The sequence below is a fragment of the Muntiacus reevesi genome, chromosome 4, assembly GCF_963930625.1.
Source record: "Muntiacus reevesi chromosome 4, mMunRee1.1, whole genome shotgun sequence".
NCBI classification, from domain to species: Eukaryota; Metazoa; Chordata; class Mammalia; order Artiodactyla; family Cervidae; genus Muntiacus; species Muntiacus reevesi.
In genome coordinates, this window is record NC_089252.1 from 70,363,770 (window position 1) to 70,389,053 (window position 25,284).

At 46.5% G+C, this 25,284-nt stretch overlaps 1 protein-coding gene across 5 annotated transcripts in view; it reads left to right on the top strand.

Annotated features, from left to right (window-relative positions):
• TRANK1 (tetratricopeptide repeat and ankyrin repeat containing 1) overlaps window positions 1–25,284 on the top strand; it is a 94,367-nt gene that overhangs the window by 42,782 nt on the left and 26,301 nt on the right. For all 5 annotated transcript variants that reach the window (XM_065932996.1, XM_065932992.1, XM_065932994.1 and 2 more), the window contains 6 exons: window positions 7,769–7,930; window positions 8,768–9,022; window positions 10,683–10,859; window positions 11,478–14,390; window positions 20,184–20,383; window positions 20,687–20,824. In XM_065932996.1, the coding sequence (XP_065789068.1) occupies window positions 7,769–7,930; window positions 8,768–9,022; window positions 10,683–10,859; window positions 11,478–14,390; window positions 20,184–20,383; window positions 20,687–20,824 (3,845 nt within the window). The remainder of the gene's footprint in view (window positions 1–7,768; window positions 7,931–8,767; window positions 9,023–10,682; window positions 10,860–11,477; window positions 14,391–20,183; window positions 20,384–20,686; window positions 20,825–25,284) is intronic.

Sequence of the window (25,284 nt, forward strand, 5' to 3'; positions counted from 1 at the left end):
CTGTTCCTTAATTCTGGATTTTCTGTGCTTCATCTATAGACTGATTCTAAAAATTGAAAAAACATTAATTTACCTTTCTATGGCAGTATGATTTCTACAACTAGTTGCATATTGCACCCAATGAGAAGAATCGTCAAATGCCCTGAAAACTTTGCTCTTGAAATATTATACTCTCTAAGCATCCTAGTTTGATGAAGCATACAAACACATCATTGTATATGTGTGTGTGTACAGATGTGTATGTACACACAAATGATTTTAGATTTGTTTAGAATTTTATTTAGATTGTAGCCCCAGCACATATATGCTTTTTTTCAGTTCTTGCACTCATATATAGCACTTGTGGCTCATGCTGTCTGTCTGGATTTCTCTCTTGCTCTTCCCAGTACCAACTGCAGTAAGTTTTTCACTGCATAGTAGACCTACAGGGTTTTTGAAAATGTCTTTATTCTGTCCTTAGATTGAGAATTGGTCTGCATATAGGCCTTGTGTTTCATCGGTCCTCAGTTGCACTTTCCCCCACATTTTGCCATCTTTGAATTGGAATGCATGATCAGTGATTTGTCAGAGTTTAATGGCAGCCTTTTCTGGCGTGTGACAGTCTGGGATCTCTTGGATTTGTGAAATATGCTGTAAAACCTCGTTCCTCACACTTTGTATTCTCACCTCCGTTACAGATGAGAAGTAATGTCAGTCTTATTTATTTTCCCTTCTAGAATTTCCTGTCCTTAGAGTTCTGGAATTTCCCTGGGATGTATCTAGGTGTGGGTCCTTATTCATTCTTCTTGCTTAGCACCTTAGGATCCCTTTTAGTCTAACTTTTTTTGAGCTCAGGGAAATGATCTTCTGTCATTTTGTTTCCTTCCAGTGTCTCTTTGCCACCACTTTCACATAGATGAGCTTCCCCTCTGCGTTCCCTAATGCTTTCTCTTTTTTTTTCTTTCCAGATCTTTAACTAGGACTTTAGCTTTTCCTTTTATAATTCAGCTTGTCTATTGCATTTTTTAATTTGGGAACTCAGTTTTAATTTCTAAGAACTCTATTTGGTTCTGTTTCTTTTTCTTTTCTTTTTTTTTACTTTAAAAACTTGTGTGCAAAAAAAAAGAAAAGAAAAAAACTTGTGTGCGTATATAAGTATCCCGGCCCCCTTCCTTTAAGAAGCGGGAAAACGCGCCTGCTGCTATCTTTGTTGTTGGCTGTTGTTGTTCTAGAGTCTATGGTCATGTCATAGAGTTGATAGGATTTCTTGGCTGTTTTATGTTCAGGAGGATCATTTCTTTTTCTGCCATTGATTGAAAACTCCTTGGATCCTGTTAGCAGTTACGGATTCAAGGAGTCCAGTACTTCCTAGGCGTCGTCAAGTATTCAGAAGGGGAATCATCATCAAGTGGATAAAATGAGGACTAAGCATCTTTCAGACACTGAGATAGAAATCAATGGGGCTCTGCCGGGTGTGGGATGATAGGCATCCAGGATTCCTTCACCCAGCCCTCCCTCCCTTTGTTCTCCTCCTTTGGATTTTTAAATGGATCTTCCATATGTTAGATTCACAAGGAAGGAGAAAAGCACATGCATGTATTTTTTCGAAGTTTGACACGACACGGCAGGTGAGCCCTCCTAAGAAAACAAAGAAACGGTCAGAGAAGTGGCAAAACCTAAAGTCTTTTCTTATTGCTTTGAGCACACAGAGGCCATCTAGAAAAGCAACTGTACTATTGGGAAGGGCGGCCTAAAAGAGGGTGTGAATATTGGCAATTCTTAGACATAGAAACATAACATGAATGGAGAACTGTTTTTTTCGTTTTCCCCTGGGTCTGGAAGATTACTTTGCCTCTTATCTCCTGGGATTTAATTTCCCCAGGAATGATCAGGCAAGCTTTCAGGTGGGGAAAAAAAAAATCTTTCAGGTGAAAGGAGGGAGAGCAAAGATCAGAGGGACTTGGAAAAGATGAGTGCTAGAGGCCCAGTTCCTCTCTGGGGGGAGCACAAACATCCATGATGTCTTGACCATGTCTAAGTCATTTTGGGTTCCTAGGTCATTTTGAATAGGCTATCATCCACTTGACCACATTGGCATTTGTTTTCCTCACCACCTCCTGGAAAATTGACCCCTCCGCCCCCGACACATACACACAGACACATACACACTCACTCGATCTTCAAAAAACTAAGATCATGGCGTCCAGCCCCATTACTTCATGGCAAATAGATGGGGAAACAATGGAAATAGTGACAGACTTTATTTTCTTGGGCTCCAAAATCACTGCAGATGGTGACTGCAGCCATGAAATTACAAGACGGTTGCTCCTTGGAAGAAAAGCTATGACAAACCTAGATAGCATATTAAAAAGCAGAGACATTATTTGCCAACAAAGGTCTGTCTAGTCAAAGCTATGGTTTTCTAGTAGTCCTGTATGGATGTGAGAGTTGGACCCTAAAGAAGGCTGAGCAGCAAAGAATTGATACTTTTGAACTGTGGTGTTGGAAAAGGCTCTTGAGAGTCCCTAATACAGCAAGGAGATCAAACCAGTCAATCCTAAAGGAAATCAGTCCTGAATATTCCTTGGAAGAACTGATGCTGAAGCTGAAACTCTTAATATTTGGCCACCTGATGTTAAAGAGCCAACTCATTGGAAAAGACCATGATGCTGGGAAAGATTGAGGGCAGGAGGAGAAGGGGGCGCGACAGAGGATGAGATGGTTGGATGGTATCACTGACTCAATGGACATGAGTTTGAGCAAGCTCCACGAATTGGTGATGGACAGGGAAGCCTGGCGTGCTGCAGTCCATGGGGCTGCAAAGAGTCGGACATGGCCGAGCGCCTGAGCGACAACAACAACATGCAACTGAAGAACTGAAATTTTATTTAATTAACTTTATTTTTATGTAATTAAGTTAGTGGGCCTCTGTCTTGGACAGTGTCATTTTAGACTTTAACCCAGAATGGTTTTCTGTGCAGAGTAGTACTTGAGAAGACAGAAGGAGGGCCTGGAGCCATGGGAATAAAGGTAGATCTTCATAAAAATGAAGATTTATGGGTTTTAATCTCTCCCCATTCACACATTAGTGTGCACGATGGAAGCATTATTTTTAGGAAGAGATGCTACCTAGGGGGCTGGCACCCTTGTTCCTGACCTGAGTTTAACTTGATGGGTTTTTTTAAAAAATTCATTTATTTATTTTTAGGGCTTCCCCTGTGGTTCAGTGGTAAAGAACCCACTTGCCAGTGCAGGAGATGTGGGTTTGATCTCTGGGTCGGCGGAAATGGCAACCCACTCCAGAATTCTTGCTTGGGAAATCCCATGGACAGAGGAACCTGGTGGGCTACAGTCCATGGGGTCACAAATGAGTCAGACAGGACTTTGCAACTAAACAACAACAACAGTGTGTTTATTTATTTTTGACTGTGCTGGGGCTTCATGGCTGTGTACAAGGCTTCTCACTGTGGTGACTTCTCTTGTTGCAGAGCACCGGCTGTAGGCGAACGGGCTTCAGTAGGTGAGACCTACGGGCTTGCAGGCTCTAGAGCACGGGCTCAGTAGTTGTGGTACAGGGGGTTTAGTTGCTCTGAGGAATGTGGAATCTTTCTGGACCAGAGATTGAACCCATGTCCACTGCATTGGCAGGCAGATTCTTGTCCACTATACCACCAGGGAAGTCCACTTGATGGGTTTGGTTTTTCACATCTGGGTCCTGCGTAAAGCATCGGACACTAGCTCCTGTGCCCAGATGAACAAGCTAGGATACAGGCTAGGATAAAAGATGTTCTCACCTTTGGCTCTTTCTGGCGGTTACTGTGCCCTATTCTGATGAAAATGAAGATGGTTATCTTTGGGTGACTTGCATCTAGGTGAGAGAGCCTGAGAAATAATAGAGTCTTGGTGAAGATTTCTGCTGTTTTCTAAATAAGAGCTTCCGTGGACGTGCACGTGAATCCTTTGGGAGCCTTTTAAATGCAGATTTTTGATTCAGCAGATTGAGGGCAGGACCTTTCTCACTAGCTGCCAGGGGAAGGCAGGGCTCACAGGGCGGTAGGGAGGTTGGGGGCGAGGTGAACCCCAGAGGTCGGGGTCCCTGTCTTTCCCTGTCCCTCACGACAACCACTAGATGGCGGCATGTCCACCTTCTCCCGCAGCTCGACTGCCCTCAGGACCTAGAAGGCGATTGCAGCCTCTTTTGTTATTGTTCTTGGCGGATTGTGATTTTTCCTTTGATTCACTGGTGCATGGCTTTTCAGAGAATAAAATCCAGGCATCTGAAGCCTTTCTCTCTGGTCCTCCCCTTGGCGCCAGCTGCCTTCTGCTCTGTGAGGGTGCCTCTTGCCCACGACTAAGAGGACTCTGACCTTCTGTGTGGCTGTTTCTCCCACAGATGGAGCCTGTGACTCAGAGGCCATGGTTGTCATCCTCGAGTCCCTTAGCACCACAAAATGCCCTCTTTTTCAGTAAATGCAGGCATGCGACATTGATGATACTGTTTCCTTATTATAAAATCAATAGATTCTTTTTTTAAAAAGAAAATATTCTTCATAAACCCACCTGCCTGGAAACATTAATATAGTTGTGATTTAGTCATTTACTCTTATTCCATGCATTTACAGTTATATATTTTAATTTTCTTTTATAAAAATGGGATGGCTACATAAATATCACTTGATAAAGTGTTTGTAATAAAGCTTGTCAGTTTCACCTTTTTACCTCGAAAGGAAGATTTCATATCTCCTTTTGAAATGATATATTTCTAACAAGAAGAATCTGCCTGTAATGCAGGAGACATAGGAGATGTGGGTTTGATCCCTGAGTCGAGAAGATCCTCTGGAGGAGAAAATGGCACCCACTCCAGTATTCTTCCCTGGAAAATCCCATGGACAGAGGAGCCTAATGGGCTACAATCTATGTGGGCACAGAGTCAGACACACCTGAGCAATTAACACAACAACAACTATTACAGCTGAGCATTACTGCAACTTTAAAAGATCTCTTTTAATTTTAATTTTGAATCTGCTTGTATATACATATTAAATATGATCATTGTAGAAAATTTGTAAAGATATCATTTTATATAAAAACAAAGGACTTCCCTGGTCGTCCGGTGGTTAGGACTCCACGCTTACACTGGAGGGGCACAGGTTTGGTCCCTAGACGGGGAACTAAGATCCCATATGTCTTGGGAAGCAGCCAAAAAAGAAAAAAATATACATTTTTTAAATAAATAAAAATAAAAACAAAAATTCATTGTAATCACACTTTGGCATATTTTTATCTAGTCTTTTGGTTGGTGTTCATTACTTAGTCATCTTTTTAAAAAACCTGTGATTATAATGTATAAGCAACCTTATAACCCAAAGTTTCTTGTCCCTCTTACGCTTATAGAAAATTTAGGAAAAAACAGACAAGTTCAGAGTAATAAATCACATGTACCTACCCAGAGATGCCGACCCACAGCTGTGTTTCAGCACATTTCCTTTTATGCTTTTCTGTGTTGTTGACATCACTCTCTAGTTTCCTGCCTGATTTCTGTACCTTTCTCTGGTCTATAACCACCTTAATTATCCTGAACCACACAGCCACGCGTTTATTATACAACTGCATCTAACTGTCTCTGCTGTCAAGCTTGGTCATCTTTCTGTTCAGTTTCAAATGACTCTTGTACTAAACTAACTGCCCTGGTGGAAGAATGAGGCTGTGAGGCAGGAGGCAGGGGGCAAGTGGCCAGGTTTCCATCTGCTTGGTGGAGAAGGAGCTTCCTCCTTTACCAAGGATTCTATGTCCTGCATTGTGCATTATCACTGTTTTCTGTGTCTTCAGAGGCATTCTCGGATGAAGGTGGGATGCCAGGCCCAGGGGTACTGTTCAGTCACTGTTACACCACACGGTTCATGTTCTCTGACTCAAGAGCAGGCTGCTTGCTTAGGTGATGTGGGTCTTCCTGGGCCAAGGGTTTCCTCTTCCTTTTCTCTAGAGGTTAGTCCTCGAGGGGTCTTGTTTCTGTCTGGCACTGGAAAGTCTCTTGATTAGAAGGCAATGGGGGTTTGCCTGGGAAGTTGGTGTGTGTGTGTGTTTCTGGCTCTCTGACCCAATCTTTTGAAAGACGATGCAGGTGTGTATCAGAAGGCACAGCAGGTGATGTTGGAGCTCTGCTCGGGTCCCCTGGGTCCCTTCCCACTGTTGTGCGCTCCCTGATGGGAGCCCACGCCTAAGGCTCGTTCTCAAAGAGAACAACCCATGGGCTTATGGAGCCTGCTTTGCTCAGGCTCCTTCAAGCCAGAAGGTGCATGGGAATTTACAGCCCCTAGGGCTTCCCTGATAGCTCAGTTGGTAAAGAATCCACCTGCAATGCAGGAGACCCCGGTTCGATTCCTGGGTCGGGAAGATCTGCTGGAGAAGGGATAGGCTACCCACTCCAGTATTCTTGGGCTTCCCTTGTGGCTCAGCTGGTAAAGAATCCGCCTGCAGTGCGGGAGACCTGGGTTCGATCTCTGGGTTGGGAAGATCCCCTGAAGAAGGGAAAGGCTACCCACTCCAGTATTCTGGCCTGGAGAATTCCATGGACTATATAGTCCATGGGGTCACAAAGAGTCAGACACAACTGAGCGACTTTCACTCACTCACTCAAGGCAGGCTGTGGACAGTGGCAGATAGAGGTGAGAATCTGAAAGCCCATTCCCCTTGCCTTGGACAGTGCAGCTCTGAGTGATTCACTCCAGATCCCCCAGGGGATCATGGGGCTGCCAGCCTGCCCACTTCCTCCCCAGCCCTCACCTGCTCCCCCCCACCCTCACTGGTCTCTTCTTTCTCGAACTATTTGCACTCAAATCTTTGCCTTGAGATCTGCTGTGGGAGACCTGACTGCTGATGGGATGCTTTTATTTTTCCATCTCCTTTAAAGTGTCCCTGTTTCTGTTAGAACATGACGTCGAACACGCATTCACCTCTTCACCACATGATAGTACTTAAGCTGTGGGCCAGGTGTGAAAAACCCACATCCAGTTGACCTATTTAGTAAGATTCCATGTTAACCAGAAGGGGTTTTTGAGTGTATAATCTGACACCAAGTAAAGCATTTGCCCCTTTTCAGCCTTCCTTTATTGGGTGATTTCTAATCATAACTACTTTCTCAGTAAATTGAATCGATGGGATAGTGTCTTTGTTCTTTTGGCTCCAGAGCTGGCTCCTTGCTCTTGGCTTTTTCCACTTGTCAATTAGATGCGTGGGTGGCTGGTGTGTAGTTGGATGTTGCTGCTGCAGTAAGCTACCCTCCTGCTGTTACATCCTTGAACTGTTGTATCAGTTATCCATTGCTACTTAACAAACAGCCCTCAAACCTAGTGATTTAAAGCAACAAGCACTTATTTAGTTCATTATCCTGCAGCTCAGCCACTGAGGCTGGGCTATTCTCATAGCTGTAACAGAACTTCTTCAAGTGTCTGCCTTTTGCTGATCTTGACTGGGCTCTTTCATATCTGTCGGGCCTCAGTTTGGACCACTGGGTTGATTCTTCTTTGTTTCATGATGTTTCTTATCTAGGTGGATCCGAATAGAACTAAACAAGGCTTCTTGAGGCTCAGGCTCAGAACTGGCACAAAACTCAACAATCACTACATTCTTGTCATAGCAGGTCATGAAGCTAGGCTAGAGTGGTGGGAGGGGGGAACAGGTGCTCTGCGGTTGCTTGGCTACATGGAGGGGTGGAGAGGTGTGATCGCCTTTGCAATCTATGCCTGTGTGATCTCTGCAGTCACAAGAAGCATCTGGGGCTGTTTTGCAGAACTGAGCATTGGTGAGGGATCAGCTAACGAGGGGGACATTTTCCAAAAAGCCTGCGAGCAGCTGGTGACATACATGAACTCAGGAAGTCACTTGTTGCAGAAAAACTTTCTGAAGCAAGAAGTGGTTCAGAGGTTCTTGCGCCTCCTTTCTTCTTTGCAAGGTAAGGTTTCTGACAACCTACAGTTGTGTTCAAAGATGCTGTATGCACCTTAAAACTCTTTTCTACTATCTGTTTAAGAATTGATTAAAAAATAAATGTCATGAGCTACATGGAGAACATTCAAACAACACAGAGCATTCTCCAGTGAAAAGTGGATCATCCACCCCTTGAACTTCCATCTTTAAATCTCATCCCTGGGGCAACCTCTGTCATTTGTTTCCTGTATCCTCCTGGAATTTGCATATACGATCCATTTACATTTTTTATTCATTTTTTAAAAACTTTAAACGAGTGTTTAAATAATTAAACATTTATTTGTTTGTGCTTAATTTTCTTTGCTGCACTCAGGCTTTCTCTTGTTGGGGCAAGCGGGCGCTACTCTCTAGTTGGGGTGCAGAGCCTTTTTCTTGTGGAGGCTTCTCTTGTGGAACATGGACTCTTGGTGTGAGGGCTCAGTAGTCGTAGCAGATGGGCTTAGTTGCCCCATGGCATGTGGGATCTTCCTGAACCAGGGATTGAACCCATGTCTCCTGCACTGGCAAGTGGACTGTCAACCACTGGACCACCAGGGAAGTCCCTATCCTTTTAAAATAGTCCCTCCTCTCTGTTGGCTAAGACTGTACATTCCTTGGGTATTTCCAACCTTCTCAAGAAGCTCACTCGTGAGTGCTGTCACTGAGGTTCACCTGTGATCGAGTAGTGTGGCCGAAATAACTCAGTCCTTGTTTATGGTTTCCTGTAACTTGGAGCAGTGATGTCCCTTTGTATACGGTTGTGGCTGGGGACAGAAATCACACGAACCTTTTTTTGGAGTGTGTGTGTTCTTGTTTTTGAAAGAAATCCCTCCTGATCTGGTCTATGACATTGACCGCGGCTGTGCCAACGCCTTCTTCAAGTTTTTACTGGAAAAACAGAAGTGGCCCGAAGTGCTTTTGCTGCTGACCCGAAAGGTGAGCGGGCAGCCGCCGCTCGGGGACTGTCTCATCAAAGACTGCGACCTCTCGAACCTCGACCTCTGTGCCATCCTCCCCCACCTCAGGACCTGGGACCAGCGGAGGACCCTGCTCCTGGACCGCCTGATAGACCATGGAGGTGAGTCCCAGATGCTGAGTCAGCACCGGGGTCCTGCCAGGGGAGCCCATGTGCCGCAGGTTACAGCGCTTTCACTTGATTTTGGAGACTCCGTTTTATTTTTAAAAAATGTATTTATTTTTTGGCCTTGCTGTGGGGCATTCCCTGATCAGGGATCGAACCCACAACCCCTGCAGTGGGAGCATGGAGTCTTAACTCCTGGACCACCAGGGAAGTCCCTTGGATTCTCCTCCTGCCTCATTCTCTTTCTCCTCCATATCTTCTCAGTGGAAGCAGTGATCAGGTCAAGGCACTTTTGTGAATTCTTCCCTTCCCTTTGTGTTTTGTGTGAGAAACATCAGGTTTGTGGAGGGGCGTCAGCCCTGGTGCAGCCACAGTGGTCTTTTCCTCCTGACCTTAGGCTGGACCATTCCTGGCGATTGATACGCTGCATGGGTCCTTGTCAAACTCGGCGGTGTTCTTTTCTGATCCATGATTGGGATTTGTGATGCTTGTTTTTAAAGAAACAGCCAGATAACGAGTGGGTGGAAACATCTGCCGCTTTCATCAGCACAGTCGCACTTGGCTGGATGTGTGTCTGGAGCGTGCAGACGGCTTGCTGGATCCGGTTTTATTTAAAGCTAATCTGGAAACACCAGCCTCCTCTCCCTACACCTCCACCCCTCCAAAACCCCTTCCTAAGGCCACTACGAACTGGCTTCCATCTCCTCATTTATAAAATGGGAGTGACAATAGTCCCCCTTTCTCAGGGCTGCTTTGAATATTCAGTGTGTTCATGGATGCAGGATCTGGGCAGAGTGCCTTGGCTGCATGATTTTCCACCCGCCTTGCAGTTTAAGGGAAATGACCTTCAGAGGGAGTGATGCCACACTGGTCCCAGCTCTCAGAGAGCCTTACAGAGCTTTCCGGTGTTGGCCTTACCCATGGGTTTCAGGAGATAGATGGAAGGTTGCCTGTTAATGTCTTCAAACCCATTCCTGACATGGAATCTTACTACCTTTGCCCCAAAACCATGGCAGGTGTGGAATTCCTGTTTTGTTCCTGGTGAAGCAAGCACTTATCGAAGGCCTCCCCAGGGTCAGGTGCCAGGGCCCAAGGATGGAGAGTGAACTCATGACTGCCAGCGAGCAGCAGTATAGGAAGGCTTCAGGTCCAAAGAGGGTGGAGGTCGGGGAGCCAGCAGTGTAGAGGAGAAACGTGGACTGAGCTAAAAAGAAGGTGATGTGCGCGTGGAGACAGGTCAGGGAACAGGATAAATGAGGGCCGACGGGCATTCTCGTGGAGAAGCTTCATAGGAGCAGAGGAAGTGGGAAGCTTGCTCATGTCCTGGTCATGAGTGTGTGTCATGGAGAGGGTTGGCCAGACACCGGGAGTTCATCTGCTCACACCGTCCCTACTCCAGGGCAGTGCTGACGATGGTCCTGCTGCAGCGAGGGAGAGGGAGCTGGCGAGATGGGAAAGGAGACGAGGCCCTGGAACAGGACACCTGGAGGGGGCAGTGCCCCCCACGGGCGCTGGGAAGCCCTTGCCTCCCAGAAAGGGAGGTGGCAGGAGGGCCTTGGAAGTGGGGTCCGCACCCTTTCTTGCTTTAGGCTGAAGGGCAGAAACGGTCCCACCCCTGGGATGTGGCTCACTGTGTCCTTCTCTCTGCCTCCCCCAGCCTTGCTGGAGGGTCTCCAGAGCAGCCAGGAGACGCCGCTTGCTGTGTGCATGAAGCATGAGGACTTCGACCTGGCCTTCCTCCTCTTGACCAAGGGCGCAGACCCCCGAAGTATTTCTCTCACAGAAGGTGACACTCCCTTGCATGCTGCGCTCCACATCTTTCTAGATATCAAAGGTAGGCTTCATTCTGTCAGCAGTCGTTTTCTTGAGGACGAAACTGGATGTTAGAAAGGATGCTGTGGTCTTTGGTCTTTCCTATGGGAAAGCCAATGATCTGGAAAAGGTCTGTTTCTTGGCCAAGCCCCTCCCTTTTGGCCCCTCACCCATAGCTCAATCGGAAGGAGTGACCATCACGGGGAATGGTCAGCGTGGGCTGACGGAGAAGAGTCTTACATTCCGAAGTCGGCCATCCACAGCTGCACATACTTCTCATTTATTTACATCATTTCAAGGGTCCTGACATAAAGGATCTTGCTGGAATAATAAGATGATTTCTGTGTTTTTCTGCCTTGGCACTACCGACAGTTGGGCAGGATAATTCTTTGTTTGGTGGCTGTGCTGTGCATTTGTGGGATGTCCACCCACTAGATGCTACAAGCACCTCCTAAACTGTGACAACCAGAAGTGTCTCCAGACAAAGCCACATGCCCATTGGGGAACAGATTGCCCCAGTTGAGAACCACTGCGTTATGAAATGCTTGAGGAAGTTCTGTGTTCTAAGAGCCCTCCCCGGCTGGCGTCTCTGCTCCCCAGAATAGCTGTCCAGCACTCACAGGGTTTTTGTGTCTTTCAGCTGACATCGGTTTTAATTTCCTCAACCACCTGCTGGATCTGTTCTGGTCCAAGCCAGAGGAGTTTTCCTACCTCAACCCCAACATGCAGGACAGCAGCGGGAACACATTGATGCATATCCTCTTCCAGAAAGGCATGCTCAAACGCACGGGAAAGCTGGTAGGTCTGCTGGCCAAGTTTGACATCAACCTCAACCTGAAGAACAAGGAAGGCAGAGACGCGCGGCACCGCGTGAAGAAGAACGACCCACTGCTCTTGGCCTGGAACAAAGCCTTGATGGAGAGCAGGCGCCGGGGCCGGCAGGATGCCGCTGCCCACCCCGGGAAGCCCCCACGCCCGGCAGCCCTGGCTCACACCGCTCAGGTCAAGGGATCCTCCAAGCTGCTGCCGGGCCCTGTGCGAGCCCCACCCAAAGAAGCCAGGGTTCCTGACAGCTGGGAGACCCTCCCTGATGCCCAGGCCACGAGGCCGGAACCTGGGGCTGCCAGGCCCTGCTCTAGGAAAGACTGCCTCCTGCAGGACATCACAGCTTTGATTCAGCAGCTGGAATTGGATTCATCCCTCCCGGAGGACTGTCCCCAGGGCCCCGAGACTCTGGAGACAGGAGCTGGCACCGAAGAAGAGAAAGATGAGCTGCAGGGCGCCCCGGGGGTGGGGGGCTCTGATTGCAGCAGGAGCAACCCCGGGGCCCTGGAGGCTGCGGAGGGGCACGTGCAGGCAGGCCTTTTGGCCCCGCAGCTCGTTCCGGAGGGTAGCAGGGGGACAGAGGGCAGCGACGACCAGGACGACTGGAGTGTGTCAGAGATGGACGTCTCCCTCCTGGACTTCGAGAACATGACGTGGGAGATCGAGTGCACTTCAGAAATGCTGAAGAAGCTGTCCAGCAAGGTCATGACCAAGGTCATGAAGAAGAAAATCATCCTAGCCATCCAGAAGCTGGGCAATGGTGAGTGGACCCCGGGCCTGCGGAAGCGGCTGAGGAACCTGAAAGGAAGCATCCAGCTCTTCGAGGCCAAGCTGGACAAGGCAGCCCGGATGCTGTGGGAGCTGGCGATTGACTTCTCCCCGCGGTGCAGCGAGAACCCCGAGAAGATCATGGCCGCGGAGCGCAGCACGCACCCCACCGAGAAGTCTGGGCGGGTCTACACGGAAATCATACGGATCTGGGACATTGTCTTAGACCACAACAAACTGTCCTGCTCCATCCAGGCCATCTGCGGCGCCTACAACCGGGGCTTGTCCTGCATCCTGCGCAAGAAGCTGAAGGGCATCAACAAGGGCGAGGTGTCCGCCAATATGAAAATCCAAAAGCGGATCCCCCGCTGCTACGTGGAGGACACGGAGGCCGAGAAGGGCGGGGCCCGCGCCGAGCCCGAGTACTTCCCCCCGGCCAGCGCGGTGGAGACGGAGTTTAACATCATGAAGTTCCACAGCTTCAGCACCAACATGGCCTCCAACATCCTCAACGACATCACGGCCACGGTGGAGTACCCGTTCCGGGTGGGCGAGCTCGAGTACGCGGTGATCGGCCTCAACCCCAGGCCGCTGGAACCCATCATCCTCATTGGACGCAGCGGCACGGGCAAGACCACCTGCTGCCTATACAGGCTGTGGAAGAAATTCCACGGCTACTGGGAGAAAGCCGAGCAGGCGGGGAGCCCGCTGCTGGCAAAGCAGATCTGGCTGAAGCGAAGGCTGGAACTGGAGCCCAGAAAGGAGGGCCAGGGTGGGGAGGAAGAAGAGGAGGAGGAGGAAGAGGAGGAGGAGAAGGGGGGGGAGGAGGAGGAAGGATCCATGGAGGTGGGAACAGTGGGCAGCCTGGAGGAGGAGCAGGAGAGTGAAGCTGGTGCAGAGGGGGCCCGTGGGGAGCCAGGAGGGCCCGGCCAAGGGGAGGAAGAGCTCGCCCCACAAGAGCCCCCCCAGTTGGAGCACTTACATCAGATCTTCGTGACCAAGAACCACGTCCTGTGCCAGGAGGTGCAGAGGAATTTCGTGGAGCTTTCCAAGTCTACCAAGGCCACCAGTCACTACAAGCCGCTGGAACCCAACGTCCACAGGCTCCAGGACCTCAGGGATGAGAACTTTCCTCTGTTCCTCACCTCCAAGCAGCTGCTTCTCCTGCTGGACGCTTCTCTGCCCAAACCGTTTTTCCTGAGAAACGAAGATGGCAGCTTGAAAAGATCCATCGCAGGGTGGTCCACGCAGGAAGAGCTGACCATCACCAACTGGCAGGAGGACGAGGAGGAGGCTGAGGCTGATGGGGACTATGGCGAGGAGGAAAGAACCGTGGAAACGCGCCCGAGCGACAGCGACCCCCGGGTGTATGTGACGTTTGAGGTGTTCGTCAATGAGATATGGCCCAAAATGATCAAAGGGAAAACCTCCTACAACCCTGCCCTGATTTGGAAAGAAATAAAATCTTTTCTCAAGGGGTCTTTTGAGGCCCTCAGCTGCCCCCGGGGGAGACTCACGGAAGAAGCATATAAGCAATTAGGGCGGAAGCGGTGCCCCAACTTCAAGGAAGACCGGAGCGAGATCTACGGCCTCTTCTGCGTGTATCAGCAGATTAGGTCTCAGAAAGGGTACTTTGACGATGAGGATGTTCTGTACAACCTGTCCCGGAGGCTGTCGAAGCTCAAGGTGCTCCCGTGGTCCATCCACGAGCTCTATGGTGATGAGATCCAGGACTTCACCCAGGCCGAGCTGGCGCTGCTAATGAAATGCATCAACGACCCCAACGCCATGTTCCTCACCGGGGACACGGCCCAGAGCATCATGAAAGGCGTGGCCTTCCGCTTCAGCGATCTGCGCTCCCTGTTCCACTACGCCAGCAAGAACGCTGTGGACAAGCAGTGCGCAGTGCGCAAGCCCGAGAAGATCCACCAGCTGTACCAGAACTACAGGTCCCACTCCGGTAGGTCCCGGCCTTGCCATAATATGGGGGAGGTGCTTGGCACTGACCTTGGGCTGGTTTTAAAGCTGCGACTTAGTTTTGATGGGCTCTTGTAGCTAAGCCAAGTACAGTATTTTGGCGTTTGTTAGTAACTACCCTCAGGAACAAGAGATCTTAGGATTTTTGCCACTGCTCATTTTTTTCCTCTGTCTCTCTCTTTTTGAGGGTGGGGTGTCATGTGGCTTGTGGGATCTTAGTTCCCAGACCAGGAATTGAATCTGACTCCTCCACCCTGAGAGCAGGGAGTCCTAACCACTGGACCGCCAGGGAATTCCCCTTTTTTTCTTTTTTTTAATTGAAGTATAGTTGATATACAGTGTTGTGTTAGTTTCAGGTATCTAGCAAAGTGATTCAGCTATATAAAATTTTTCAGATCCTTTTCCCTTATAGATTATTACAAGGTATCGAGCAGAGTTCCCTGTGCCTATACAGTATATCCTATACGGTAACACTAACAAGGACATGTTAATGTAGTAGTGTGCACATGTTAATCCCAAACTCCTAATTTATTTTCCCTGCTTTCCCCCTTTAGTAACCATAAATTAAGTAGATGCCACTACTCATTCTTAGGTTGGTGATTTAAGCAGTGGTTGAATGGAAGTAAACCTCTAAGTAATAACTGCTTAAGGTGTTGGCCATGACATGGAAACATTTCAGGGGAGCATGTAAACAACTGCTTGAGAACTTTTGTTAAAGCACTTTGGAACCACATGCTTCTGTAATGTAAGATGATACACCAAGTCATTAATCCTGAAGGAAAGCAGCTTCTCTTTCAGAAGAAGCAAGAAAAGTAGGGTGGTAAGAGGTGGTGGGAGATAATGCAAACTCAGGTGTTTTTAATTTATGCTTCACGTGTTCCTCTTCCCTGTGCCAGGCAGGATGCCAAGCAGTTGGCATAGAGTATCTGTTTTTTTGTTTTTTTGTTTTTTTTGACTGTGCTATGTGGCTTGTGGAATCCCAGTTCCCTGACAAGGGATTGAGCCTGGGCCATGGTGATGTAAGTCCAGAATCCTAACCACTAGACCAGGGAACTCCCATGGGCATCTGTTTTTAATCTTCACAACAACCTTATAAAGAAGGCATCTCTCCCATTTTACAAACGAGGTAACTGACACAGAGAATACTTCCTATGTGCTTTTTAGACTGCTCACCAATTCACCGTCTATGTCCTCCATGTGACCATGGACAACATAGAGCATTATTTTACATGTTTGAACATTTTGTTTAATGGACTCATGTCAGACATACCTTTCTACAACTTTGTATTTTTTGCATATAACAATGTTTTGGGATTTCTGCATGTTAATACCATGGAGCTGCAGTTCATGCATTTCTACTGTTCCACATTTTGTTTTCCACGTTCCAGACAAAATTATTCTTCTTTTATCCTTCAGCAAAAATATTTTCATTTTTTATGCCTTATTGACAACACATCTCCTACTTACTTTACGTCCTGAAATGCTTCCCTTATCATTTTTACATATTAGAGTTTTTAACTTTTAAAAGATGATAGCAAAACCAAGAAACAAGTAAATGAACTATTTGTTATATCAGCATTTTCTGATTTGCAAACTTAACATATTCTATAATCTCTAAAAACATACACTTTTCTCATAGCACAGTTTCTCTTTACTGTGGCAGGATGCATGTTTAATGAACCCAAATATCTTTTGAAGTTCTACTAATTAACCCAGGGCTGAAATCGCAGGCAATGAGCTGTGCTTTTATTTCAAGGACTTGATAAAAGAGTTAACTTCAAACTTTCTTCTAGGTATATTTTTATTGTCTTGGGGTCAGAATTCTGAAAACAGCATGTTATCAAGCCACCTTTCTCTAACTGCATATTGCAAAAAGAACCAGTTTTAGAGTTTCAAAAGAGTTTCATCTTAACCAATTTTCTCTGGAGTCTGAAGAATGCCCCACAGTGTTTTTTAAAAAAAAAAATCATCTTTCTTTTTTCTTAGAGGTTCATAGCTAAATTTTTCTTAATGAATTGAACCTGAATTTCCCATTTTACAAAAGGCAGCAAGAATATCAATCACACAAATGGAATATATATATATATATGTATATAAACTCACACATCAGAAGATAGAACGGTCACAGATCCACTGAGAAGATGACCCATATGGAGTCCCAAACAAACACCTCCCCAACGTGAAGTTGGTTGACACATGTCAGAACCAGATGACAGAATGCCCAAATGACACTCGTTGCTTCCAAATAGTCCTCAATGGCAGACAATCAATCAGAACTAACTGACGAAATGCCCAAATAGCGCTTCATGCTCAAAAGAGAAGTTAGCCGGGTGCATACCAATGGACTTACTGGGTCTTGGAGCGCCTCAGTTCCTCCAGATTCATGTTTCCACTCCACCAAGGGAAAGTACATTGGCAGCCAGTGCCGAGCAGGGGAGAAACAGGGAGGATCCTCAAAACAAATGGTTTCAGCAGCTGCTAGGATGTCTCCCCAAGCCCCCTCCTTAGGGCCAGCAAGCCACGAGCAGCAGGTTCCTCAAAGCCTTCCCTGCATGGTGTCATGGCAGCGGACTCCACTCCAGAAAACCACGGGAGCCAGATATCGCGAGAGTGCAGCCTCCTATTGTGTGCACAGACCTTATGGCAAGTGGGTCCATACCCTCACTGCTCAAAAGTCAATAAAGCAGCAGGGTTGGTGGAAAGGAAAGTTTGCTTTATTTCTGAGACAGGCAAATGGTCCAGAGATCGACTCCCCTTCCCCCCACCGCCCCTGCCCCATCAGTGGACAAGAGCTTTTATAGATGGGGGAAGGGGGCACGTGCAAAAACAGTATAGTCAGCTCTCACCATCATCTTGAGGTTGGTCGTGTGGCGGTCTGATCAGTGTCACTCTGGCTGTTTTAAGTACGGTTGTTCTTCAGTTCCAGGGTCAGTTTGTTCCCGTGTGCTTGAGGCCAGTTCTCAGAATTGTGACAGCATGTCATGGCTATAGTCTGTCCATCATGTAGTTAACGACTTCCAGCTGGAGGGGGTTTCATTCTCTCTCAGACTGCTCAGAGGATATGGTTCAGAATAGCTCTGATCCTTGAGGAGGAACTAAAGATCCTTGACTTTGCTTAATGACTAAACTATTATTATTTAATCCTGTTGGATTGCTTTTCTTTGCTTCTGCATTTTCTCACTTCTCTGATTAACCTTTTTCTTTGGCTAAAGTTTTTCCATAGACAGAGGGAACTGTTCCTGTGAACAGTGTTTGTTTGTTTGTTTTTTTAATGTACTCAGCAACCCACCCACGTGATCGCTACGTAAGCCCCATCTTCCACCTCCTCTCAGGATGGAGGGAAGACTGTGTGTAAATGTTCCTGTGTATAGAACCAGAAAAAGCCCCAATAATAAGTATTAGAATTGAGAGACCTTAGAAAACACATCAAGTAGTAAAAAAAATTTCAAGCCACCTGTAAAGCTGCTCACAGCTCACATTTTGTTTCGTTTCCTTCTGATCTTTTTTCCATATACATATATGCGTTTATCACATACATTTATTGATTAGGTAGTGAATATGTGTTTAGTGAATATTTCTCCCCATCTTTTATTCTTGTTTAAAATTGAGGTCCTTGTCTACATAGCATAACATTCACCTGTTTAAAATGTGCAATTTAGTCATTTTTTAATATATTCATAAGGTTGTGCAATTATTACCACTAATTACAGAACATTTTAATCACCCCCAAAAGAGTGATGAAAAAACCCCATGAACACTAGCAGTTACTCCTCATCACCCTCCCGCCCCCGCCCCCCGGCCCCTGCCACCCCTGTGAACTACCAGTTTACTTTCTGTGTCTGTAGGTTTGCCTATTCTGGACATTTCATTTAAATGGAATCACACAACATGTGACCTTTTGTGTCTGACATCTTTCATTTAGCATAGTGTTTTCAAGGTTCTTCCACATTGTAGCATATTTCAGTACTTCATTGCTTTTTATGGTTGAACCATTGTCTGTTCTTTGATTTTTTGTTTAGTTGCTAAGTTGTGTCTGACTCTTTTGCCACCCCATGGACCGTAGGCCACCATGTTGCTCTGTCCGTGAGATTATCCCAGCAAGAATACTGGAGTGGGTTGCCATTTCTTTTTTCAGGGGATCTTCCCAACCCAGGGATTAAACCTGTGTCTCCTGCATCTCCTGCATTGGCAGGTGGATTCTTTACCACTGAGCCATGAGGGAAGCCCATTCTTTGATTATGTTCATATAAAATAGTTTCATCTAAAAGACTTTTCATTTAGTTCCCTAGAAAGGCATTTAAGTGGATTCCAGTTTTTTGCTGCAATGAACACTTCCATGCCTTTTTCTGATCCTGTCATTAATGTACATCTCTGAACCACCATGGCAGCTGATGTGCTTAGATTCAACAATTTCCACTTGTATTCTTGATTTCTTTATATCACATACTTTTAATAATAGTAGCATTGGATAGCAAAATTTCCCTTCACTGTTTGCTAATAGTAATGGGGACACCTATGCCCATTTCATAGAATTCTATCTTTTGTCGGACAAAGAGCACACAGCCCATAAGAACAGTAGGAGACCTGGGATGATCTGTATTCAGTCCAGCTCATTAATCTTGAAGCTGTCAGACCTCAGAGTCCCTGGTTGTAAAAATAGGGTTGTCTGGTCTGTCTTACCAGGCTGCTGTGAGGGTTAAACAGGATAATTGTTATGAAGGAACCTGTTGTATAGTCAGCCTCACTGTCATTGTTACTTCAGCACTTAGAAATGGGACCCAGGGAGAAAGCTCTTTGGAAAATCCTTTATCTAGCTCTGACAATTTTTCTTAGTATAATGCTCTCTCCCCAGGGTATAAACATAGTGGGAAAGGGTGATGCAAGCCGAGGTTGCTGTCCCAGCTGACATCCAGCATTTAGGACTTCCCTGGGGGTACAGTGGTTAAGAATCTGTCTGCCAACGCAGGAGACTTGGGTTCGATCCCTAGTCTGGGAAGATTCCACATGCCATGGGGCTACTAAGCCCATGCGCCACAACCACTGAAGCTCGCTTGCTTAGAGCATGTGCTCCACAACAAGAGAAGCCCACCCATGGCAACTAGAGAGTAGCCCCCACCCCTGCAACAGGAGAAAGCCCTTGCACAGCAATGAAGACCCAATGCAGCCAAAAAAAAAATTCCAGCTCTTACCATGTAACCTTATCTCCAGTGCTCTAAGTGCCAATGACTCATAAGAATTCTTGTTTCTTTTACACTGTGTATTAGCCCTTTGTGTTAGCATCCTAACAGCTCTAAGTGTGTAGATTACATTTCTGCCTTGACTCTTCTTCATGAGGTCATTTTCTCTAACATGAATGTAGTCCAGGAATGAGATTCTAAAAAGCCTTCTTAGGACAGTCAACACATCCCTGCCTTTGTCCGCTGTACCCAGAGTAATACAGAGCCCAAAGTGATAATCTAACTGGACCTGAAAATTGTCCACAATTAGTTTTACTCTCAGGACCAATACTGCTTCTCGGCGAGGTGGGGGGGCGGGGGGGGCGGAAATAGCGAACTAAAATAAGGAAACAAAATACACGGGAGCCTACTGGTTAGGATTCTGGGCCTTAACTGCCAAGGGCCCAGGTTCAACCCCTGGTCGGGGAACTGAGATCCCACAGGCTGCTCAGTGTGGCCAAAAAAAATTAAATAAAAAAAAAGACAAAACAACCAAAAGTCCAGCCATGTTGGCGTGTTGTACAACATCTGACTTTTATTTTTTTCTTGTCTTATCCCAGGAATCCTCAATCTGGCATCTGGAGTGGTAGATTTACTTCAGTTCTATTTCCCGGAGTCTTTCGATCGCCTTCCAAGGGATTCTGGCCTTTTCGATGGCCCCCGGCCAATTGTCCTGGAGTCCTGTAGCGTGAGTGACTTGGCAATATTGCTTCGAGGCAACAAAAGAAAAACCCAGCCCATTGAATTTGGAGCCCACCAGGTGAGTTTCTTGAGATTGTATGTTTTAAAACAAAAGGCAGTTTGCAGTTGAAAAAAGTTTGAGAAGCTGAGTTCTTCCACAAGGTAGAATTCAGTAGTTCCTGTCCTAGGATGAGGAGGTTTCAAGGATGAGTGAGTGACTAAGTGTTATTAATATTCCCAGCAGCCTGGCTGACCTAGTCCATGTCAGCACTCCTCTTCGAAGACATTACCTGCCTCCCATAAAAACGGACTCAGCTTCATTAGATTTCTGTTTGTGCAGTGTGAAGTTTTTTCTCTGCAATTCTTTTTTTTTCCCCCCAAGGTGATCCTTGTAGCCAATGAAATGGCAAAGGAGAAAATTCCAGAAGAGCTGGGATTGGCACTTGTGTTAACGGTTTACGAAGCCAAAGGCTTAGAATTCGATGATGTTCTCCTTTACAACTTCTTTACTGACTCTGAGGTATGTCATGCCGAATTCTTTTTCACACAGCATGTGTATGTCTGAGCTCCACTTCCACTCCGGGATAAAGCATTTGGAGCTGAGTAGACGAGTTTGTCACAGGTGACCATTTCCGTTTTGGAGCATCATCCATGTGGTGTGAGGTTTTTCTGTGTCTGGATGTGCGTTTTGACAATGGCTGTGGCTTGGTTCATAGTGTGTCCTGGGCTGGCTCTCCCCGTGTCCTGCCCTTCCCTGCTCTCTTGGATTCATCTTTTCTGAATGCCTGGTACTCAAGTACCTGCTTCTGTGTTTCACTAGCTACTGTTACCCTTGACTGCCAAGGATGCTCAAGTTGGAGCAAGGTCTAAGGAGAGCCTGACGAATGAAGGCAAGGTTAGCTGTGTCCGCCCTCTGAGGACAGAACTGGGCGAGGTCATTCATAGAGAGACAACTCCGGGAAGACACAGGAGCTTTGGTTCCTGCCACGGGATCAGGTGATGCAGGGGACGAGAACAGCCGCCCTGCCTGAGTGCCCGTCTGGCATGGCTTAGCCGCCCACTGCTTGCTGCCCTTGCCCACGATGGCAGTGAAAGAGTCCGTGGACTGACCCCCAGTAACCTCTGTGCCGGCCCGGTTGTTTTGACTTGGCTCCTGAGTCCTTTTAATGGTTTTTCTTCCCGAACTCAGTACATTATGGATAGAGCCACCGACTCAGTGGTTCTCAGTTTTGTAGCCTCTGCTTGCCCTTCACCACCGTCTCTGGTGGGAGCTCAGGCTGGCTGCTGACCATGCTGTTGGATCTCCCGTGGGGACTTAGCTGGCTGCACCCTGGTCTCCGTGGCCGATTTCCCATCGCACATGGCGCATGCTTTAAGGGGCTGTTTTCATACTCAAATCAAGAGCACTATTAGCTTCGACTCCTTAAAATCTGCCCCAGAAACAACCCTTTAAAGGGGGTCCTTTGGGTTTTGTTCCTGGTCTTTTTTTTAAATGTCACATTTGCCTTGACGATAACTATGACTTATATTGCTATGGATGCTTTATGGTTTATAAAGTGCTTTTTGGATGCATCATCTCACTTTATCCTCCATTAGCCCTCTGAGAGTGTGTGTGTATTTTTATGACCTTCATTCTACATGTAAGACCGAGGGTCATGGAAGTGAGTTGCCTGAATTCATAATATAGGTGGCAGAGCTCGGAGATGATCTCAGATGCTTTGAGTTCCAAATATCATGATATTTCCACTGTACTCCCTTCCTTTTAATGCCCCGCATGCAAACCCAATCAGCTTCCAGAATCTTCCACAATGAACATACCATTACAGTAGCTTAAGTGCATTCCTTTTCTATTGACTTTTGCTAATAAAATCAGATGCACTCTCATTAACCCTAGAACCACTTTTAATCTTTGAGGACTAACTTTTTTCTCTCATAATACATCCATTGGTCATGGTTGGACCGAGGCTCTTCTAAAAGAGGAAGGGGTAAGACTTTGTTATTCCTGTCCTTTATTAACTGCCCGTTGTATGCTTGTGCTAGTAAGAAGCTCCATGAGATCTGGACTTATGGCTCATAACTTGTGGTCCACTCTGTCTCTCTCCCCTTGATCCTGGAATGGCAAAATCCAGTGGCTCAGTGAGTTGCATGAAACTAAAAGAATCACAGATTAAGTCTTGTGGTAACACCCACTTCATCCCACAATAGAATGAGAATTCTACAAAGATTCCTGGTATGCTGCTTCCAAATACCAGGGAATAGAATCATGCACTCCCAGCACAGAGGTTACCTTTAGTTTAGCATTTACAACCACAAGACCAAAAGGTGCCGGTCAGCAAATGAGAGGAGATGCTTCAGTCAAAAGGGAGGACAGACAGAAGTCACATAAATCCCCACACATCCATGGTCTGGCTGTTCACGTGGGGTTTCTTTTGAAGAAAGAAGGCTGCTAGAGTATTTGTTGTTTGACAGGGGAGGACTCCCCTCTCCATCCCTGAAGTGTGTGTCTGGCAGACACCCTGTGTGTGTGTGTGTGTGTGTGTGTGTGTGTGTGTGTGTGTGCGCGCGCACGCACGCGCGTGTAGGGGGCTTCTTCTTGCCCTGGCTTGTGATTCTTCTCTTCAGAGAATTCACTGTTACCTGTTCAACCATATGGACATTAGAGCTATCTTCTGAGATGAGGAAGGAACCGAGGAATAGTTAGGTCAAGTCCTCCTCTTGTAAGATTGTTGCCTCACTTGGGGGAGGGGCAGTCATCCTCCCAGTCACCCCCAAATTCTTCTCCTCTGGGGACTTTGAGGGGTGCTTGCCATTGACACTCTGCCCCAGCGGGGAGCCCCTTCCTCCACACTCATGTGTGACTAAAGTCAGGAGGGACTTTCAAAACCACAACTTTGAAGGGTTGCTGAACCAACCTAGACAACAAGCCCCACAAAGAAAGCCTTGCTGGTAGATTCTAAGCCTTTTTCCTTCACAGTGACTAATCCCCAGAGAAGCAGCTGGAAGACTTCTAAATGCTTCTTCTTTTTATTGCCAAAATTGCTACCAGCCTGTATTCTTGCCATCCGTACACGTACTCCTTCTTGGAGGCCGTCTTGAGAGTGAGAGGTGTTTTAGTCATGGAAGCAGCTTAGTCATGTGTGTATGAACAGCTTCTGCATCTCCCTGCAGCAGTTTTGAAATATAGGTGCTCCTCTGCCCCTTCCACGTTCAGCCAGCCTGCACCTCTGCCGCCCGCCAGACCCCCTCAGATGTCAGCACGTGGGTCTTGGTCTGCTTTCTCTGGCGAACAAGTTGGGTAAACAGCTTTACAAAGATGAAAAGATTTCACAGATGTGTCTTGAAGAATTTTTTTCGGCTTCCAGTTACTTAAATGATAACATGATTCCCATCTCTTCTCAGAACATGATGATTAATTGCCTAGATGGTTAGTAGCATAGCCAGTCTTATGTAATAGATAGTGTTTAAAGCATTGAACTTAGTGTTTATAGAGTTTACATTACAGAGGAGCCGAAGGGAGGTAATGCGTTGTATGCCTCTACCTTTCCATCATCCTTGAAAAGATACATTGGCAGGTATCACCATTTTATAAAAAACTGAAGGATAGGAGAGTTGAGTGCCTACTCCCTAAAGACACAGTAAAGTAGGAAATCTGAAATTTCATGGGAATTCCTGGCTGTAAATACTGCAAGTAATCCAGTCACGTTTGCCTTCCCCAGATCTGCAAACCATGGCCTGGGGCCAAACCCAGCTCACTGCCTGTGAGCTAAGAAGGATTTTTACATTTTTAAATGGTAAAGAAAAAAATCAAAAGGAAAGTAATATTCCGTGGCAAGTGAAAATTGTGTTAAATTCAATTTTAGTGTCACAAGATAATATTTTATTGTGTTACACCATGCCTATTCATTTACTATTGAATAGGGCTTCCCTGGGAGCTCAGCTGGTAAAGAATCTGCCTGCAGTGTAGGAGACCCCAGTTCAATTCCTGGGTCAGGAAGATCCCCTGGAAAAGAGATGGGCTACTCACTCCAGTATTCTTGGGCTTCCCTGGTGGCTCAGATGGTAAAGAATCTGCCTGCAGTTCGGGAGACCTGAGTTCAATTCCTGGGTTGGGAAGATCCCCTGGAGGAGGGCATTGCAACCCACTCCAGTATTCTTGCCTGGAGAATCCCCTTGGACAGAGGAGCCTGGCGGGCTACAGTCCATGGGGTCACAAAGAGTCAGACACGACTGACGGACTAACACAGCACAGCGCAGCAGAGTTGAACAGTTGCAAGAGAAACCATGGAGCCCACAAAACCAAAACTATCTGTAGACTCCAGCCTACAAGTCACCATGGTTTTGTGCTTTGATTTGGCTTAAATGTGACTCTTTATCACGCACTATGTAGACCTTTGACATTGATTATCTCCTTTTATTTTTCCAACAGTTGTGGGTAGTTCTCTCATCCCCTTTTTAACAGAACAGGAAGATGAAACCTAGAAGAGCCATTTTTCTCAAGGTCGCATAATAAATGGACGAATTGGGAAAAAGTTGTTCAGTCTGATTTCAGAGTCCACCTTGCACAGTGTACCCCAGGGCTCCTGAATTTTGCTTCATCCTTTCTTTTTTTCTTGTCCTACCTCTTGGCATGTGGGATCTTATTTCACCAGTCAGTGATCGAAGCTGGGCCCCCTGCAGTGGAAGCACAGAATCCTAACCCCTGGACTGCCAGGGAATTCCTTTGTTCTATCCTTGACTGAATCACTTGGTTAGGAAATCTTGTCACCTGTATCTTTTTTTCCCCAAATCATAAGAAAATAATTTTAATTTTTTATTCTTACATTTCTTATCATTCATATATTCAGTGAAAATATTTCAAATTATTTACACTTTGGATGCAATTACATCTCTTAATCTTGGTCGTTTACTGAAAAACAATTATGTGAAAAGTCCATCATAACAGCATGCTACGTCACTTTAGTCGTGTCCGACTCTTTGCGA